Here is a 20,608-nt window from a genome sequence, read left to right as displayed (position 1 = left end):
AATCATCTAAGCAACATAAATGGCCATCAGTTTGACTGAAAACTTTTTTTTAACTTGAAATTACATGCGCAGAAGAGCTTTTGTAGTTTGCATTGGCCTCACGGGAAGTGATGACGGTCGTTCTACCTGACCGATAGTCTTGTTTTGATTTGTTTTGACTCAAAAGTAATTACAAAATATATAATTGATTAGGTTGATGTCAGTGCCTTCCCTTGGGAATTTTATTACATAACGGGAACGCCATCTCATACCACGGCATGAGGGGTCCTGATGAACAGTTTTATATGTATCATATTTTAAGTTATAAATATGCGTCTTGTTTTTAAGCTCTTGTACTACTTCACAGGCAGAGGTTCTTTTAAGGTATTTTATAGATTAACTTAGCTTGGCTTCAAAGAAGTAAAAAGGCCTTTCATTAATAAAATATTCAAATAATTGATACATAGTATTTTAGAAGAAACTAGCTCACATCTGTAGGAATTACCATATATTTACTGAGTGGAGCTGTAATTGTTGATATTATTTATCTGCATAAACCTGAGAAGAGTCTTACTTTAAGAACTGTTAACTACCGACCAACCTGTGTCGCCAGATGTTCATCTGGGTGATTGCTTTTGAGAGTCCTTCTATAGGAAATGAGGGGAATTCAGTGTTTGCATCGTCCCTTGATGTCCCAGTCCTAAGATGTACTTAACTGCATACTGAGGCAGAGAGACTCCTGCTTCTAGTCGGGGAACAAGGTTGTCACACAGATAGAAGCATAGGAAGCAGTCCAGGCTTAGCCGTTAACCTAACAGGTCAATAACCTAGTCTTTATCTTCATGTGAAAACCAGGCACAATATTCATGTTAATATGGTAGCTCAGACTTAATTTTACTTTTCAGAGCACCTTACTAAATAATAGTATTTATATAAACTGTGGCATACCGCTGACACGAAAGATCCCGAGCCTAACAGAGTAAGTAAATGCTGAGATGTTTAAGCGTTGGAATATCCACACGTCCGTATTGCCCCCTCAGCATCGTTATCCATTCCCGTTCTGCATACTGCCTGGTCATTTGATAAAGTGCTCAGAAAGCTCGAGTCTGGATTTGGATCTTGGTGCTGACTTTTCTAGTCTACATTTCTACCTGCATCTTCAAACTGCAGACCCTGAAATACTAGTCAACACATGCTGGTTCAACACCTGCTCTGTGCCAGACACTGTTCTAGGCACTGGAGGTGTTTCTGGCAGTGTGTGAGTAGGCTTAGCCACTTAAGTTTCGGGGTATATTGCTGTTAGTTTTAATTTTGAACTAGAGCGTCTTTCCATATGCATTCTTTCACCGCTACGGTCAGTTACTTTAACTGTAAGAGGTGATAAATTCTTAGATGTATGTGTTTCTAGACTTACCCTGACAGTTGGCACATTCTCCCCTTCCCCCACATAAAAGGGTGATTAGGTTCCCTCCAGGAAGGTTTTAAAATCTCATTTTGTAGCCCAAAGCCCCTTTCAGACTTCACCATAAATTATAAACTGAATGCTTTCCGGGGCCAGCCAGTATCGTAAATGTATGAAGCAGGCCAGGGTGAGTAATTGAGATAGGTAGAGTATGTGTTCCTGCCTAGCCATAAACATTTTAAAATATTTTTTTTAACTGTGTCAAATACATCTGCAGGCCATGAGTTTTCAACATTCTGGAATCTGGAGAGACGTAAATTCCACTGACTTTGAAATATGAAATTGAGGAGTTCCCGTCGTGGCGCAGTGGTTAATGAATCCGACTAGGAACCATGAGGTTGCGGGTTCAGTCCCTGCCCTTGCTTAGTGGGTTAAGGATCCGGCATTGCCGTGAGCTGTGGTGTAGATCACAGACACGGCTCGGATCCCGCGTTGCTGTGGCTCTGGCTTAGGCTGGGGGCTACAGCTCGGATTTGACCCCTAGCCTGGGAACCTCCATATGCCGTGGGAACGGCCCAAGAAATGGCAAAAAAAAAAGACAGAAAAAAGAAAAAAAAGAAAGAAAGAAATATGAAATTGAAATACCAGCTAATTAGTGACAGGGATTGTGTCAGTTTTAAAATAGGAACTGCCAAGAACTTTGCAGCCTGAATGCAGTTAGTGTTATGTTTTTTTGGGGGGTGTGTATTATTTCGTTTAATATATTATGGATGTCTTTCCATGTCAAATCATATAGATCCATATCTTAACATTGTTTAATGACTGTGCAAAATTTCCATAGGATGTGCTATCATTTATTTTTCCATTTCCATATTAACTCTTAAGACTGAATTTAATTACATTAATTAATTTAATTTAATTCTCGTTAAACAGGCACATGTGGCTGAACCATAATGAAGGGCATAATTTGGGGGGGGCATTAATGACTGAAAGGCCTTTATACAGTAGTTTGAAGCTATTAAAAGATTCCATATAAGTTCAGAGCATAACACATATTTACCACTATTCACAAACAGACGTAGTGATGTAAGCCTGAAAAGTAAAATTCACCTCGTGCTGTGGAGATGTTAGGTTCCTTGCTTTAGGAATCAGTCATTACATATTTGTTCTAGGAGCTAAAGACGGCGGTGTGTTCTTACAGTTTGGTTGTTTTTGCAAACTGCTGCCTGAATTTTGGTCTAATGAAACTTACAGATTTTCTGGATCACGTTGTTTTACAGAGGTGTGATTGCATCAGCTCTCTTCCTGTATTCAGTTCTTGGTCTGATTGCATTTTCGTTAAGAAAAAGGCAGAAGAAAATTCTTACTGAACATACAGAAAGGGCTTTTCATCTGGAATGTAAATTTTTTTTATCTTTTAAAATACTTTTTAAAATGTGATATAATATACATACAGTTATAATACAGGTTTTCATATGGAACTCAATTCTACTTCATCTAATATGGAATCCCCCCGTGTTCCATTAAATAGAGAATAGTTTGTGTGTAGAATTTTTCTAGAGGAGATATTCCACAACTTTCAATCTATGTTCATAGCGGTGACCCTCGGGGAATGGCTGTCGCCACAGCAGTGGCAGATAGTAAATCAATGACCTGGTATTGGTGGTGCTGCAGTAGTCACAGTTTATTGCTCATTGTAGACTCTGTCATCTGAAAGATTTTCCTGGTACTTTTTAATATGTATTGATAGCTGAAGTGAGGAGCTTGGGTAACCTGGGACCAGGCACAGTTGACACGGGTAGAGCGGCATTCTCTGTTCTCGGTATAAAGAAGCTGGGCGGGTCCCGGTGCTCAGATTGGGTCTGGACTGAACTTTTGGGAAGGTGTTAATTTGCTCTCTTAAAAGAGATCCAGAGGTACAGAAAATCACACTTGTAGTTCTGTAACTTACAGGGAAAATGAATGAATTAAGTGGTTTTTAAAAAATAACGTTAATTATGGTTAAAGATACAGATTTACAAGTGAATAGTTTGGAAAATATGTTAAGAATGGCATAAGCAAGATGTATTGACTTGGAAAGGTAAATCCAGTGGATCTCAAAAATGTTAATTCTGTTATCTGCCTCAGTTTTTTTCACTGAGGGTATATCTTTGTCACAAATAGCTCCTCCTCCTTCTCTCACGAAAATAAATGATCATGTATTTGGGATTAACGTAGCTACTATTACTGAATCTTCCATCAAATCTAATAAAGTTCTTTAAAATTATAATTCCCAGTTAATTTATGTTTGAATAGTTTTTATAGGATAGAAAGCTGCATATAATTTATTTTCTCTCTATTTCTTCCAAGAAGCAGATTAACAACTCATTTTTTTTTTTTTTTTTCCCGTATTTAGTGATGTGATCTGTAGGGTAGCCACTTCTGTTAGCTTTTCAATGGCAAATGTATGTCCAGTAGTTTCAGGAGTAACCTGTCAAAGTCTAATTCCAAACATTGCTGGAGTCAGTTTAAAAGTGTAATAAATTTTGGTTTTCCTTTGTTCATTTATTATCATAAATATACCGTCTCCCCACATGGATATTAAATAATGGAAATAAAACCATGTCTCAAATTCCCATTCTTTAAAAAGAATCTTTTCAGGATTTAAATAAACACTGGAAAGTGGCATTGGTTAATAAATCAGAATGTGATTGAAATGACAAGACTGTGAGTCATTTGACTTTAAAAATTTCAATATTTGTATTAAAAGAATCATTGTCTTTTTCAGATAAATTTGCGCCTCATCTTGGTAAGCGGGAAGACAAAAGAGTTCCTGTTTTCTCCCAATGATTCTGCTTCTGACATCGCAAAGCATGTGTATGACAACTGGCCGATGGGTGAGTGGCGTTTTTCTCATTATTATGAATGATGGTAACTCTTTTTATACCCTACCTTGTTACACGGACATTTTGAAAAAGTCGTAAATAAATAAAACATAAAAGAGCCAACAGATAATCGAGGCCATAAGGCTTGGAGTTTCTGGGAGTGCCGCAGCCTTCCTGGGATTTGCTGTCAGCCGGCTCCCTGCAGACTGGAAAAGGAGCCAGTGTGCCAAGCCCCTGGTTGACCTTGGAGCTGTTTTAATGTACAAGGAAAGTATTGTTTAGAAGAAAACACACACAGACTTTCATGTCCGTGACCCTGTTTATACCAAAACATAAAAGGAAAGAAAAACTATAGCAAATTTAGTACATTCTCTTTGGCCTATTCTGTACTTGCTCTATTTAAAATTGAGTTTGACACAAAGTTTATTTCTAATTCATGTTACTTCATGCGTTCTCTAAACTACCACAAGATGAAGAAGGTATAAAATCCATTTATGCTTTGAGTCTTCAAGCCCATGTCCATGACAGACACAATTTGGTATGTGTGTGTTGTGTGCGTTACTCCTTTTCCACGTTAGAAGACTGTCCTGCCATCCTCAAGTGAGTCTTTAGCTTCTGTTCTTCCTTTGAGCTTAACCTGAGTTATCGTCACCTTTTGAGGGCATGTCGCACAGTGATGCGTATGACTGTTTCAGCTGATTTCACTTAATTTACTTGCAATATGGACTTTTAAAGGACAAGACTTATTTTAACAAAGAACACAGTGTATACAAAATAGATCAGTGTTTCTTAACCTAAAATAATGTGTGGAACTCTTCTAGAGGAAGTAGATTCCCTAGTGCTGACTTAAATTATTTTTGTTATAATGTTTATTTTCAAAGATAGAGACGTAAAACTCACCTCTTTAAAAGATCCTTATTAACTTGTACACAGCCGTATAACTAAAACAGATCTACAAAGAAGATGCAGGTAGAACTCGAAAACCAGTAATGTTCGACTTAGCAACTTTAATGTGCCACAAGATGTGTTTTTGCTAAAAGCAAATCTCTGCTTGTACCATGAATATGGTACTGTTGAGTTTGACATGCCTCTGCCCCTCCTGCTGTATGAGAACCCAGTTGTCTGCAGGTCTTCCACAGAACCTTCATTCACGCAGTGGACCAAATTGCCATTCAGCCTTCACTTAGCAAGAATGCATCATTTATGTAGGAAGTTGACCTCTGTTACTTTCCCGTTAACCTCTGGACAATTCAAGAAGTACTGCTTGGCTGTAGCACAATCGTAAATTTAAATGCATACATAGGCACTAAAATCCCAAGGCAATACTTGGTTATAAGGTAATTATTTGAATTATCTAGATAATTTCTAGATTATCATTAAAATGAAAAGACAATCTAAAAATTCTTGAAGAGGAGTTCCCGCTATGACACAGTGGGTTAAGAATCCGACTGCAGAGGCACAGGTTCAATCCCCATCCCAGCTCAGTGCGCTAAAAAATTTGCCATTGCCACAGCTGGCCCCAGAACTCCCATATGCTGTGGGTGTGGCCATAAAAAATAAAATAAAAATAAAAATTCTTGACGTGGACTTTCAGACCCTAAGAACATGTCTTTGTGGATTCATAGACCTGAGTTTAAGAAATACTGATTTAGATAAATACTTTGAAATGACTGGATCTTTCTTCCTGTTGACAACCAAGGGACAAAACACAATTTCCTAAATCAGGAAGAGATTGACGCTGAAGAGTATAGATGAGAAGGAATTTCAGAAAAGCTAAAGTAAGCTAAACTTGGGCTCTTAGAGTCCTGGATTTTCTTCAGAGCCGGGCAGGGTGGATAACTACCAGAGTGATAAGCCTTTTAAAGTAGCTGTCTGATAGTGAGGTCGTCCTAAAGATGCCTTTTGTGATTTTTTGGGGGGATGGAGGGTAGAGATGACTTTCGGCATCTGTGGGTGTTGTAGACAAGATTACTGTAACTATAAAAAGATTACACTGTAACAGGCTGTATGTAACTGTAAAAGCTTATATGCTATGTAACTAGAGGACGAGAAGTACTTTTACCTTTATAATTGCTTGACCTAGACGTTAAAACTAGTTTTAATTCCTTAAAATATCCTGATTAATGATGAACAACAGTGAAACTCAGGCGGCAGTCTTTACCATGAATAGTTTCCCAAATGAAAGAACCATCTTGCAGTGTTGAAAATTGATTGTATCAATTATACATTACTTCCTTGGTTTTTTGTTTTTTGTTTTTTTTTTTTTTTTTTTTTTTTTTTATGTTTTTGTTTTTTTAAAGGGCTGCTTCTATGGCATATGGAAGTTCCCAGGCTAGGGGTCACATCAGAGCTACAGCTGCCGGCCTATGCTCCAGCCACAGCCACAGCCACAGCAGTTCAGGATCTGAGCCGCATCTGTGACCTATACCACACAGCTCATGGCAGTGCTTAACCCACTGAGCAGGGCCAGGGATCAAACCCACATCCTCATGGATTCTAGTTGGGTTCGTTACCACTGAGCCACAGCGCGAACTCCTACATTACTTATTTTCACAAAAAAAGTCTTTGAACCCAGTCTTTCCTCAGCTTGCCAGGTCTACTCAGCAGTTTTAGACACTGCAGGAAATAAAAATAAGTAATTGAATTTTTATTTTATATGACATATTTAAATTAAAATCTTCGTCTGCCTTGTATCACATAATGCACTAAATAAAGGTCAGCAAGTGTGAATATTTATTGGTGCTAATAATAAAAACATAATGAATATTAAATCAGTAGAAGGAAATAACTTTGTGCAGTATATCTTTAGAAGGAATTGATTTTCTTTGGTATACTCTTGTGCAAAGTAGTGAAATATTGTTAATAGGTTGAGTGGTCAGACACAGCTAGTATTGAGTCAGAGGTCCAAAAAGTCACTAAGTCAGTGTTGCTAGGAGCTGAAACTCCTCCTTTAGCATTGTTCTTCATGCCTCTCTCTAAATTTTAGATCCTCCAAGAGGGAAAGGGAGAGCATATTAAACCACAGAAACACATGGGGACTGTGACACGCTGTGTAGGGAATGAAATACGTGGCTTCAAGTTTCTGCATTTCAAAAATACCTGAAATATGTTTAGAATTTTTTCCTTGAGAAATAGACAATCACTGTCATTTGCCTTTCTATCTGTGGAACATCTTGACCAGAAATATTACTTCATGTATCTGATGAATCTAAAATATACAAAGAACTCATACAACTCAAAAGCAAAAACAAAGAATCCATCTTTAAAATAGTCAGAAGATCTGAATAGACACTTTCCAAAGAAGACATACAACCAACAGGCACATGAAAAGATGCTGCACATCATTAGTCATCAGGGAGATGCAAATCAAAACCACAGCAAGCTGTTGCTTCACACCTGTTAGAATGGCTGTTATCAAAAAAATAAAAGATAGCAAATGTTGGTGAGGAGGTGGAGAAAAGGAAGCCAATTTACATGCCCACCAACAATGCAGGCGCTCTGGAAAACAGTGTAAAGATTCCTCAGATAATTAAAAATAGAACTACTATAGGATCAGCAATTCTGCTTCCAGGTGTTTGTCTGAAGAAAATAACAAAACTAGTTTGAAATGATGTATGCACCCCTGTGTCCATGGCAGCTTTAGTTACACTAACTGAGATACGGAAATAACCTGAGTTCCCATCAGTGGATGGATGGGTAATGAAATTGTCACACACACACAGACACACACACACACACACACACACACACGGCCATAAAAAAGAATGAAATCTTGTCATTTGCAACAACATGGCTGGCCCTGGAGGGAGGGCATTATCCTAAATGAAATAAGTCAAACAGAGAAAGATGAATACCAGATGGTCTCCCTTATGTGCAGAATCTTAAAAAACAAAAAACACAAGCCCATATAGATACAGAGAACAAATTGATAGTTGCAAGAGGTGGGTGTAAGACTAGGTGGGTTAAACTTTTTTTTAAGTTTGAATAAATTGAATAAAAATTACTTTTAAAAAATTATAGCCGAATATTTTAACCCAGCATTTTAACAATGAGGACATTTTAATGCAAAACACAATCTGACCCAAGTAAAATTAGATTAGGTAGAAATTATCATGATGAAACTGAACTAACATATATTTTTTGGGGGGTCTTTTTGTCTTTTTAGGGCCTCACCCGCCGCACATGGAGATTCCTAGGCTAGGGGTCTAATTGGAACTGTTGCCACCGGCCTATACCAGAGCCACAGCAACGCCAGATCCAAGCTGCGTCTGCAACCTACACCACAGCTGACAGCAACGCTGGATCCTTAACCTACTGAGCAAGGCCAGGGATCGAACCTGCAACCTTATGGTTCCTAGTCAGATTCATTTCCGCTATGCCACAATGGGAACTCCTGAACTAACAATATTAAAGGAAAGAAAAGAAATGTTCTATTAAACAATAATTTTGGGAGACCAAGTAATTGATACAAAAGTGTTAATGACTTACTTGATTTTTCTAGAGAAGAGGGGCCCAAGAGCCCCCGGGTCAGATGTCAGCAAAGGCATCCTGAGGGGGTGGGGGGGCCCGGAGGAGAGGCACAGGGCCCTGGGCAGAGCATCTGAGGGTCAGCCCTCCTTTGCCCATTTCGGTTGTGCTGAGTCACTCGGAGGCACTGGTTTTATCAAGTTCATGTTCATCCTTTTGAACACACAAAGGCAAAGGGAAAACTGCTTGACTTAGCTCCTTTCTCTTCTGTCACTCGCTCTTCAGGCTGTTTAAACAAGTTTTTGCATTGACAGTTATCCTCTAATAACAGGAGCTTCTATAGGAAACAAATACATGAAACTAGAATTCTTGAGAAAAGATGCAGATGGAATTCTCAAATCTGTATCAAAATCAGCTCTGTAAATTGTATATCTGCAAACTAGTGAAAATTACTGATCCCTTACTTTGTTATGACACAAGGTTCTCAAACCATTGTTTTGACAGGATCATGTTCCATATTTTACTTAACGTAAGTTAAGCACTACAGTGAAATGTTCTGTTATCCATCCTACCCACCAGTTTGTATACCATCATCCTAGCTTTCATGTTTGTATTGTACCTTCTAATAATGTTATTTTTCAAGTTTTCTTCGGAGTATTTTGGATAAAGTGAACTAAAGTTGTATTTTCTTTAATGTTTATCAATTGGCTTCAAAAAAACCAAATGTCAACATTATGCAGAAGTAAGCACTATTTTTTTCATTATTCCGTTTTTTTTTTTAATTTTTGTTCTCCAGTTATTATAGTGAAATTTTTTTGTTATGCTGTGTATCAGTGTATTAATTCTTTTAAGAATCTTTGTTAAATCCATTGTTTCTAGCCTCCAATTTTATTTTATCAGGTACAAATACTGGAACATTACAGTATTCTCTTTTAATTACTGATTAAGGTAATTAAAGGATTAGACGTTCCCTAACTCATTTGTTTTAATTTTTAAACTTCAGGGGTCTATTCTGGCACATTTTAATGTGCTTTAAGAAGCAAAAACTAGTCTTAAGCAGCTCTTGCTGTTTAATTAGAAGAACTGGTAAGAACCAAGGCCTCAGTGATTGCATGAGCAGTGACTGTTGCAGTCACCGGGGAGCTCCAAGTGTTTCCTGTGCTGTATCTGTCTGATAATTTGCATCAGAATTCTAGAACAGAGCAGTAACACCTTCATTCTGTGTTAAAATGCACCTAACAGTAGCCTGGTTCTTTTCAGACTGGGAAGAAGAGCAGGTCAGCAGCCCAAATATTCTGCGCCTTATTTATCAAGGACGATTTCTACATGGAAATGTCACATTAGGAGGTAGGTAATAATTACTTTTGTAATGGGATTTAATGCCCTTCTTATGGCAGTGTATTCATTTGTTTAAATGCTAATATCTGATTCTACTAAAAAACTTTTTTCGAACTGTGAATTTTGTCCAATTTTTGATATGTTTCCTTTTTTTACATTTTGTGTTGTTTAGTTTTAGCACTCTGGTACGTGTTCACTACCTTGTAAAATAAACTCTAAGCCTGTATAGACGGAGGTCCATACCTGTTATTTTATAAATGTACTCTTAATTGTACTTCTGGATAATATAATTCAGATGTGATTTTTTAAAGTTAAAATCAGACATACAAACAAGGAAATGTTTATGATATGGATTTGCAAATACAACAATGAAGGGATGTTTTCAGTTTAGCTCTCACTGATACCGTTGCCGGTCATGCAGGAATTGAGTAACATTAGAGAAACAGTGTAATGTAGTGACTGAAAGAGCAGGGTTTAGAGCCAGATTGTCCAACTTGTGTCTTAGCTCCCTCCACTGCTCTACTGTCTCTAACCTTGAGCAAGTTATGTCACTGCTTTGCGTCCTAGTTTCCTCATCGGTAAATTGAGATAAAAATAGTACCTACCTCAGAGGTTGGGAGGGTTAAATTGGTTTATATTCAAAGCACCTAGAACAGTGCTTGGCACACATTAAACCCTTTAAATGTTACCCATTCCTGCTCTTAATATGTGAACGGAGAGAGGTAGCTCAATAGTGCCCCCTCATGGGGGTACATTTTCTACCATCAGCATGTATTGTATTTGAAATCTGTAGGCAGATGATCTACTTTAATATATTTTTGTTTATATATAGTCATGATATGTTCCCTCTACACCTAAAAATTGGATTTTTTAACCTGTTTTTCCTTAAAGGTAGAATATTTTCATTCATTCAGCATGTATTTATTTCTTATGTGCCAACGCTATGCTAAACATTTGGAGATACAGGGTTGAACAAGATAGGATCTCTTCCTTCGCAGTGCTCCAATATTAATTACATAGTGGACACAGATAAAATTCATTGTTAAAATACAGTGTGGGAGAGGCTGGAGGAGGTGGATGCAAATGATGACGATGATGACAGTATCGAGGAGATTGAACATTTCAGTGCATAGTTGCACACAGAGCCCGATTCTGGTGGCACTGGTAATGCTGACCTGAAAGGTAATGCTGCGCATTAAGGGGTGCCTGCCATTTAAAATACGGCTTCTTGGTTTGTTTGAGGTGTTTTGGTTTTTGTTTGTTTGTTTTTGACGGTCTGAGCCCCACATAAGCTCTTGTTATATTGATTGGTAAGTGTTGATTGAATTTAATCTGTTGACTACATAAATGAGTCTCGAGACCCCATTTCACTTTGGGTGTTGATCTATGCGAGCAGTCTCTCACCAGCTTAATTTTTTCACTACCTTTCTGTTACGACTCCAAAGCTCCAACCTCATAATAAATATTGTAGAATTTGTGGTAAAATTAACCTATTGATTGTTTTGGAGTTTGTTTTTGAATAATTAACAGATTGACTTATGTTATTATTGTCATTCTTTGTTGCCGTTAATCTTTTTCAAAAGCCAAACAAACCATCTCTGGCCTTGGTGATTTGGACAAGTAGCATAGGAGTAAGATCCTAGACCTTTCAAGTTGATCAGTGTACCTGGGTAATAACATTCGACTGTTTGTGGGGTGTTGATCGCTGTTTTTCTCTTGTCTCCCGGAATTCTGGAACGTGGGTGAAAAGGAGACACTGCATAGAGTCGTGTGGCTGAATGGCTAGTGTGGAGAAACCTGGGCTTGCTTCACATGGCTTGAGACTTGCTCTGTATGTATAACTCTGTAGGCAAAGGATACTTATTTTTACATGCAGATTTCTGGGAGTTCCCACTATGGTGCAGTGGGTTAATGATCCAGCTTGCTCTGTGGAGGCATGGGTTCAGTCCCCAGCCTGGCACAATGGGTTAAGGGTATGGCATTGCTGCAGCTGTGGCATGGGTCTCAGCTCCGTCTTGAATTTGATCCCTGGCCTGGGAACTTATATGTCGTAAGGGTGGCCAAAAAAGGGGGAAAAAAAGAAAAAAAAATACAGGTTTCCACATGCACGCTCCCTGCCTCCCCCATCCCAGTCTGCTACCGTTGTGAAACCCAGTGATGGACGAGGGAAGACCTCTCTCCTGGACACTGTGCAGTGTGGCAGTAGAAGGCAGAAGCACCACCCTGAGGGAGAGAGAAAGCTGCTTGGATCTGATACCCTCTTCCTTTACCTTCTCTGATACTGGGAGCATAATACCTGCTATTTCTAGTTAAAACTCAGCTAGAGGAGAAGGATCATAGTCCCCATCATTCAGATTTGTAGCTTCAAATGGGCAGCCCCTCAGCAGCTTTTAGGCCTGTCCAGCGTGGCTGCCAGTGTACCCCTCGGTTCACGGTTCACTTACCTGTGCTCCGAGAGGCCTCTTCCTTGCTGCCCAGAGTGATGATGACGATGACGGTAAGGTTTACAGGCTGCTTTTCTGTGCCGAGCCCTGAGGTAAGCACTTTCCTGGGATTGTTTGTTTTAATCATTGCAAAGGCCCCGCTGGTGGAATTACTATCTCCAGTTTAGGTGGCGGAAACTGAGGCATTGGGAGGGGTTAAAAACTCTCATAGCAAATCTCACAGTCAGTAAATAGCAGGGCTCTGGCTTAGCAGAGGCAGTGTGGTACGTGGCCATTTTTAACGCAGTCAGGCTTTCCCAGTGCACTTAGTGAACTTTCCAATAGGTCTTGTTTGCATTTCAGTGTTAAATGAGGCCTAGGAGATTATCCAATAAAGGCCCTCTCCTTTTCTAGTGGGTGTTTTGAATGCTTTATTTGAATTTTGGAAGTTAAGAGGATAAACCAAATAATGGCTAGATAGCTTTATAATGGAAACTCACCTTGATTACATGAAATATTAGTGATATTGAAGGTAATTAGGGTGCTTTTTAACCCTCACCCTATTCTAGAGAAGGTTTTAAAAGCGTGTGGCAGGAGGGCCACACTTCCCAAGTCATGATCTAAGCCTGTCTGAAGTTCGTAGTCAGTGAGGGGGTAGTTTGAGCTGTCAGAACTAAAACATCACAACTCTGGGGCATTTGGTGTACTGGCTGCTTCTGACTTTCTACGCAGAATGACAGAAACGTGGGCTTACATGGTTCATGGGTATATGGGTGTCTTACATAACTCTGTGTCCAGAATATTTCATAGTAATATTCTGTGTTGCTTATAAATGAGAAAAACCTTTTAAAGTCCTGATTAGAAAACAGTGACTGCTAATAATGCCAAGACAGTTACTCTTTTAGGGTAATACTTTTTAAGAAAATTATTTCCTAATTGAAGAATATAAGGTTGAGGGTTTAAAATTAAGTTCATCATTTCTTCTGTTTCTGCATTATAGTGGCCTGTTCGGCGCAGGAATTTTTAGATGACTAGATATAATTAGATTTCGAAACAAATGTCTCTTATCTACACTCCCTAATTTAGAAAAATCAATCTTTAAAAGATTTTTAAAAATTCTTTCTCTCCTTTAAAGATTATCTAGTTTTAACCAATTAAGTATTTTATTATCTCCTTCCTTAAACAGTGTGTATATATGGATCGAGCTAATAGCCATAGCTAACTAACTTTTGAATTATAAAAATTATTTCTGCGAGTTCCCTTCATGGCTCAGTGGTTAATGAATCCAGCTAGGAACCATGAGGTTGCAGGTTCGATCCCTGGCCTTGCTCAGTGGGTTAAGGATCTCGCGTGGCCGTAAGCTGTGGTGTAGGTCACAGACGCTGCTTGGATCCCACGTGGCTGTGGCTGTGGCTTAGGCCAGCGACTACAGCTCTGATTGGAACCCTGACTTGGGAACCTCCATATGCTCTTTTTGCCCTAGAAAAGGCAAAAAGACAAAAAAAAAAAAAAAAAATTTGTTTCTGAATACAAAAAACCGTGAGGGAATACTATGAACAGTTGTATGCCAACTAACTTGACAACCTAGAAGAAATGGACAACTTTCTAGAGACTTAAAGCCCACCAAAACTGAATCAAGAAGAAATAGATCAACTGAACAGACCTATCACTAGAAATGAAATTGAAAATGTCATAAAAAAACTCCCTACAAATAAAAGTCCAGGACCAGATGGCTTCTCAGGCAAATTCTACCAAACATACAAAGAGGAACTTATACCCATCCTCCTTAAACTTTTCCAGAAAATTCAAGAAGGAACACTTCCAAAGACATCCTGTGACGCCACCATCACCCTAATACCAAAACCAAAGATACCACCAAAATAGAAAACTATAGGCCAATATCTTTGATGAATATAGACGCAAAAATTCTCAACAAAAGTTTAGCCAGCTGATTCCAATAGCATATCAAAAAGATCATACACCATGACCAAGCGGGATTCGTCCCAGGCTCGCAAGGATGGTTCAACATACACAAATCAGTCAACGTCACCCATACACCACATTAACAAAAGCAAAGTCAAAAACCACATGATCATCTCAATAGGTGCAGAAAAAGCACTTGACCAAATCCAGCATCCATTCATGATCAAAACTCTTGCAAAGTGGGTGGAGAGGGAACCCACCCTAACATAATAAAAGCCTTTGTGACAAACCCACAGCAAATACAATACTCAATGGAGAATAGCTGAAAGCCTTCCCACTAAAAGCTGGAACAAGACAAGGATGCCCACTCTCACCCCTGTTATTCAACATAGTATTGGAAGTCCTAGCCACAGCAGTCAGACAAACAAAAGGCAGAAAAGGCATCCAAATTGGAAGAGAAGAGACAAAATTATCACTGTATGCAGAAGACATGATACTATATATAGAAAACCCTAAGGACTCAACCCCAAAACTACTCCAACTGATCAACAAATTCAGCAAAGTAGCAGGTTATAAGATTAACATTCAGAAATGAGTTGCATTTCTGTATACTAACAATGAAATACTAGAAAAGGAACACAAAAATACAATACCTTTAAAAATTGCACCCCCAAAAATCAAATACCTGGGAATACGCCTGACCAAGGATGTGAAAGACTTATATGCCGAGAACTATATACAACGTTAAGTAAGGACATTAAAGAAGATGCAAAGAAATGGAAAGATACCCCATGCTCCTGGGTTGGAAAAGTTAATATTGCAAAAATGGCCATACTACCCAAAGCCATCTACAGATTCAACGCAATCCCTATCCAATTACCTGTGACATTTTTCACAGAACTAGAACAAACCATCCACAAATTTATATGGAACCACAGAAGACCCAGAATTGCCAAAGCCGTCCTGAGGAACGAAAACCAAGTAGGAGACATCACTCTCACAGACGTCAGGCACTATTACAGAGCCACAGGCATCAGGACAGTGTGGTACTGGTACCAAAACAGACGTACAGACCAGTGGAACAGAACAGAGAATCCAGAAATAAACGCAGACACCTGTGGTCAATCAATCTTTGACCAAGGAGGCAAGAACATAAAATGGGGAAAAGACAGTCTTTTTGGCAGGTGGTGCTGGGAAACCTGGACAGCTACATGCAAATCAGTGAAACTGGAACACACCCTCATACCACGCACAAAAGTAAAGGCACAATGGCTTAAAGACTTAAATGTAAGACTAGACACCATCAAACTCCTAGAAGAGAACAGAGGCAAAACATTCTCTGACATCAACCTTACCAATGTTTTCTCAGGTCAGTCTCCCAAGGCAACAGAAAGAAAAGCAAAAATGAACCAGTGGGACCTCATCAAATTGACAAGCTTTTGCACAGCAAAGGAAACCAAAAAGAAAACAAGACAACTTACAGAATGGGAGAAAGTAGTTTGAAGTGGTGCAACTGACAAGGGCTTCATCTCAAAAATATACAAACAGCTTGTACAACTCAGCAGCAAAAAAGCCAACGACCCAACTGAAAAATGCGTAAAAGACCTGAGTAGACATTTCTCCAAAGAAGATATACAGATGGCCAACAAGCGCATGAAACAATGCTCAGCATCCCTGATTATTAGAGAAATGCAAATCAAAACTACCACAAGGTACCACGTCACACCGGTCAGAAGGGCCATCACTAGTAAATCCACAAGGAACAAGTGCTGGAGGGGGTGTGGAGAAAAGGGAACCCTCCTGCACTGCTGGTGGGAATGTAAACTGGTACAACCACTGTGGAGAACATTATGGAGGTACCTTCAAAAACTATACATAGAACTACCACATGACCCAGCAATCCCACTCTTGGGCAAATATTCAGACAGAACTTTCCTTGAAAAAGACACATGCACCCACAGCACTATTCACAATAGCCAAGGCATGGAAACAACCTAAATTGACAGATGATTGGATGAAGAAGAAGTAGTATATATACACAATGGAATACTACTTGGCCATAAAAAAGAACAAAAGAATGTCATTTGCAGCAACGTGGGTGGAACTAGAGACTCTCATACTAAGTGAAGTAAGTTAGAAGAGAAAGACAAATACCATATGATATCACTTATGTCTGGAATCTAATGTATGGGACAAATGAACCTTTTCACAGAAAGGAAAATCAAAGACTTGAAGAATAGACTTGGAGTTGCCAAGGGGTGGAGGAGGGAACAGGATGGACTGGGAATTTGGGGTGAATAGATGCAGACTGTTGCCCTTGGAATGGATAAGCAATGAGATCCTGCTGTGTAGCACTGGGAACTCTAGTCACTTACGATGGAGCCTGAGAATGTGAGAAAAGGACTGTACGTGTCTGTGTATGTAACTGGGTCGCCATGCTCTACGGTGGAGAGTTGACAGACCGCTGTAAACTAGCATGACAAAAAAAAATCATCATAAAAAATTGTTTCTGATAATACCAGCCTGATTTCATTTTGTAAGAGGGGCTCTGTCCAGGAAGAGGGTCTCTGTTGCGAAAGTCCTTCAGAAAGCCGTCCGTGTTTGAAATGGTTTCCGTTCTGGTCAGTGATTTCAGTGGGTTGATGTATGTGTAACACATTGTCTTCTACTTTTCACATAGCGTTGAAACTGCCTTTTGGCAAAACAACAGTGATGCATTTGGTCGCCAGAGAGACATTGCCAGAGCCAAACTCCCAAGGTAAGCCATGCACTGGAGATGTTTCTCCCTTGAGCCACAGAGACAGACGTTCAGAAATGGCTTGGTGTTTCTTGGACATTCTGAGAGAAAGGGAGTTTTCATAGTTTAGAAATAGGAGCTCGTTAAGCAAATAACCAGACATTTTGGAAACGGGCTAAAATGAAGAGTATTTATTATAGCTTTTTAATTTAAAAAAAGCAAACCTTTTTTCAGAAAGGCTCTGTTTCGTATTATGCTTGGGTGCCTCCCCTTTCCCCAAGCATTTTTATAAACAAGGCTTTTCTTCATCTTGCCTTAGGTCAGCGGAATCGCGAGAAGACTGGCGAGAGTAACTGTTGTGTCATCCTGTAAACCCACTGCCGAGCCGGGTGCAACGTAGTCTCTGTCTTTCCTGCTGCTGGCGCCCAGGAGACCCAGCGTTGCTTCAGAACCTTTAGGAAGAGTCTCCCTGTAAACTCATGGACCTGAACTATCACATGAACACTGTCACCCTTTCTCGTGAAAGTAAAAAGAACCGAGAACATTTTTCACTATGATTCTTTATTTCTAGTATTTTTGTTTATGTTGAGCAGTTTTAAAATGTATCGGTTTTTGAATGCAAATCAATCTCCAGGGGAAAAGTTAAAAAGTTATCTTTCATAGCAGAAACTGTTTGCTGCCACAAAAGTTTTTATCACCAGAACTAACAAATGTTGCACATACAGTTTGCACTAAAAACAAGTGACGTCATTTTCTTCCGCAGCAGAAATTGTGACATGGCTTATGGTATCTAGAAATACGCACACACGCACATCCACACTGGAGGACACTCAGCAATTAATGAAGTGAATAACTGGGCCAACTTGACAGGAAAAAATGGAAAAGAAACTAAAATGTTGGGTGAATTCTACCACAAGTCAGCCATGCTGGCTGCCCTGGCACGGGATCCTAAAGTGAGCGCAGCTGTCTTCACGGCAACAGGGGAAAAACAAAGTGTGCCTGGTGTTGCAAGTCCTCAGCAGAGGGCTGATGAGCCTAACGGCCGTTCCTTTAACACGCGCACCCCAGGCTGGCGGTAAGGAGAGCTGTTCACGCAGCCCCCGGGGAGTGCGCGGCCTAGCCTTAATGCAGGGGCGCGTCTGGCCGCTCGGAGACATCTGTGATTTGCGCAGAAGCGTTAGAAAACCTCGTTCAGCCATCCATCCCTTTTCTGTATTTGCGTATCAGCAAATTGACTTTTTCCATCATGAGTGCTCATCTCTGTGTCCACTGTCACACGTACTCATTAGAGAGCTCAGATGAATTCTTAAAATTAAAAAATTTTCCGCAGGACTAATTTTGTTTCTTTGTGTAGTTTGCATTGGGTATTTAGTGCTTGCAATTGTGTTAAAATCAGAAGCTGATTTTTAAGGCATACGTGATTAGGGATGCCATTCTTTTGTTTTGTACCAATAATTTAAAAATTGATATGCTAACAACAATTTGCACAGCACTAAAGCATGAGCTACGTTTCATCTAAACCTGTAAAAAATATAAAAGATTTTATATTTTTTTTCACTGGGAAGGAATTCTTCCTGGATGGAATTAAAAATATGTGTAGAATATATTTAATAAAAAACTTATGAAATACCTAACTATAGAACTTAAATATAGATTGGCGTGTAGTATATAGGACAGTATTCCATATAAATAACTGTAGCCTTTATACAAATGAAGTTGCAGGCTGACATGATGTTCTGTACTGAAAAGTGTCCACGGCCCTTACAAATAGCAGGTGTAAAAGGTTTCAGATGGTCAGCTTTGTTTAAAGGTAACCAGGTTATTTTATTCATTGTTAATGCTTTGATGAAAAGGCTTTATATGCAGTAGATCTACGAAAATACTGTTCATACTGATCAGAATTAAATTTGTATAGAGCAGAGTTTTAAAATGAATGTAAATAGCACTAAACATTTTCTTTCTGCAACCTGTACTTATAGATTCTTTCTGTAAACTAAATAAAACAAAATATTGTAGTGCATTTTGGTGGTAATTTTAAAGGTCTTGATTAGGTTGATAATTGTTTAGGCACTGTCTCATCCACGTTAAAATTGTTCTGTTTTTATTTCTGAATCTTTAAAGATGGTTTCAGATATTCTCTTGTTAGTTTTGGGAGGAGTCCCAATGTGTCTTTGGTATTTAGCCGGGTTAATTTGTGCACAGTCATGACAATGAGTAGAACTGTGTAGTCTCTGTAATCACTAAAATGTTCTCTTCAGGAGGTGTTAAATAATTTATTTGCTTTGTTGACTAGCTCAAATGTGAATTCTCTTAGTGTTGACTGAAGAAGAGTCTGGTAGTTACTTAATTGGGCCATTCTTTCTGAATACAAACTACTGGTAATTATTTTTAATACTTATTTTAATTCTAATTACTCTTCTGTTTTTGCAGAGTTAAAGACTATCAGTTAATTACAATTGAAATTTTATGATGGTTAACAAATATTCTCTTGGTTTTCAATGTATTTTTCTATATGTTCCCACATTATTATAAATTTCCCTTTACGAGACCTCAATTTAGAGTTTGCAAAATGGATAAACTCGTTTATTAGTAGAGAAAGAGTTACATCACGTAATACCTAATACTGTTGTGCAAAATGAAAAAAAAAGAATAGCAGTAAAATTATATACTGAAAACACCAAAAATTTAGATGCCTTAATAGTGTATATGTGAAAATACTCAGCTACCCCTTTTTAAATAGTTCCTTTTGCTGCCTGATGGTTAAAACTGATGGATCACATCCAAGGCTCCTATCGAAGATCCCTCTGCTGAAAACAATGGCTCACTCACCGAAAGGGGGCGCCACCGAGGCCTGGTCCTCCACAGAAAGCCTGGGTCACAGGCCTGTGGCCCTCTCTGGCACTTGGCATTTAACTCATGTCTTTTACCTAAATTGTCCTAGACTTTTGTGTTCTTCTTTATTAAAACCTTAGCATGTCTCCTTGATCTGAATTATTTGTTTTCTCTTCAAGATAAGTTTATCTAATCATGAAAAATACAGAATCCAACGTCATCAGTCACATTAAATGAGGCTTTCTCATAACAAACGTTTATCCTTAGTTCTCTGTTCCATCTTGACCGATGTTACACTGATTTATGTTACCTGATTGTGGCAAACAATGTTTAATGTGAAAAGAAATTAAAACTTTCTTCTCATCTGTTGTAGAATATTTCCCTTCTTTTAAATGACTTTTAGTCATAATTTTGGTGTTTTATTTGAATCGTGGCTTCCAAAGATATGACATCTTCAGAGATCCTATCACTGTTTCTTGGTTTAGCTTTTTTGTTTTTGTTTTCCTCTTTCCCTACCAGCTTTGAACTCTGATAGGTCTGCATATGGGGATGTCTCTGAAGTTCTCACCACCTCTGATATCACTGGTACAGTTGTGTTCCTAGAATATGGTGCAGCCCTGGCCAAGAAGTCCCTTCCCACAGT

At 38.9% G+C, this 20,608-nt stretch overlaps 1 protein-coding gene across 3 annotated transcripts in view; it reads left to right on the top strand.

The window, feature by feature from the left end:
- The window catches only part of UBL3 (ubiquitin like 3), a 65,610-nt gene extending 45,273 nt beyond the window's left edge, over positions 1 to 20,337 (top strand). For all 3 annotated transcript variants that reach the window (XR_001299454.2, XM_003130919.4, XM_021065176.1), the window contains exons 2-5: positions 4,149 to 4,257; positions 9,973 to 10,059; positions 17,077 to 17,154; positions 17,453 to 20,337. Coding sequence is in view for 2 of the 3 variants with exons in the window: in XM_003130919.4 (XP_003130967.1) it covers positions 4,149 to 4,257; positions 9,973 to 10,059; positions 17,077 to 17,154; positions 17,453 to 17,505 (327 nt within the window). In the remaining variant the exon portion in view is untranslated. The remainder of the gene's footprint in view (positions 1 to 4,148; positions 4,258 to 9,972; positions 10,060 to 17,076; positions 17,155 to 17,452) is intronic.

Source organism: Sus scrofa, chromosome 11 (genome assembly GCF_000003025.6).
Source record: "Sus scrofa isolate TJ Tabasco breed Duroc chromosome 11, Sscrofa11.1, whole genome shotgun sequence".
Taxonomy (NCBI): domain Eukaryota; kingdom Metazoa; phylum Chordata; class Mammalia; order Artiodactyla; family Suidae; genus Sus; species Sus scrofa.
The sequence above is the reverse complement of the archived record's forward strand: the minus strand, read 5'-3'. Positions and strand labels throughout refer to the sequence as shown.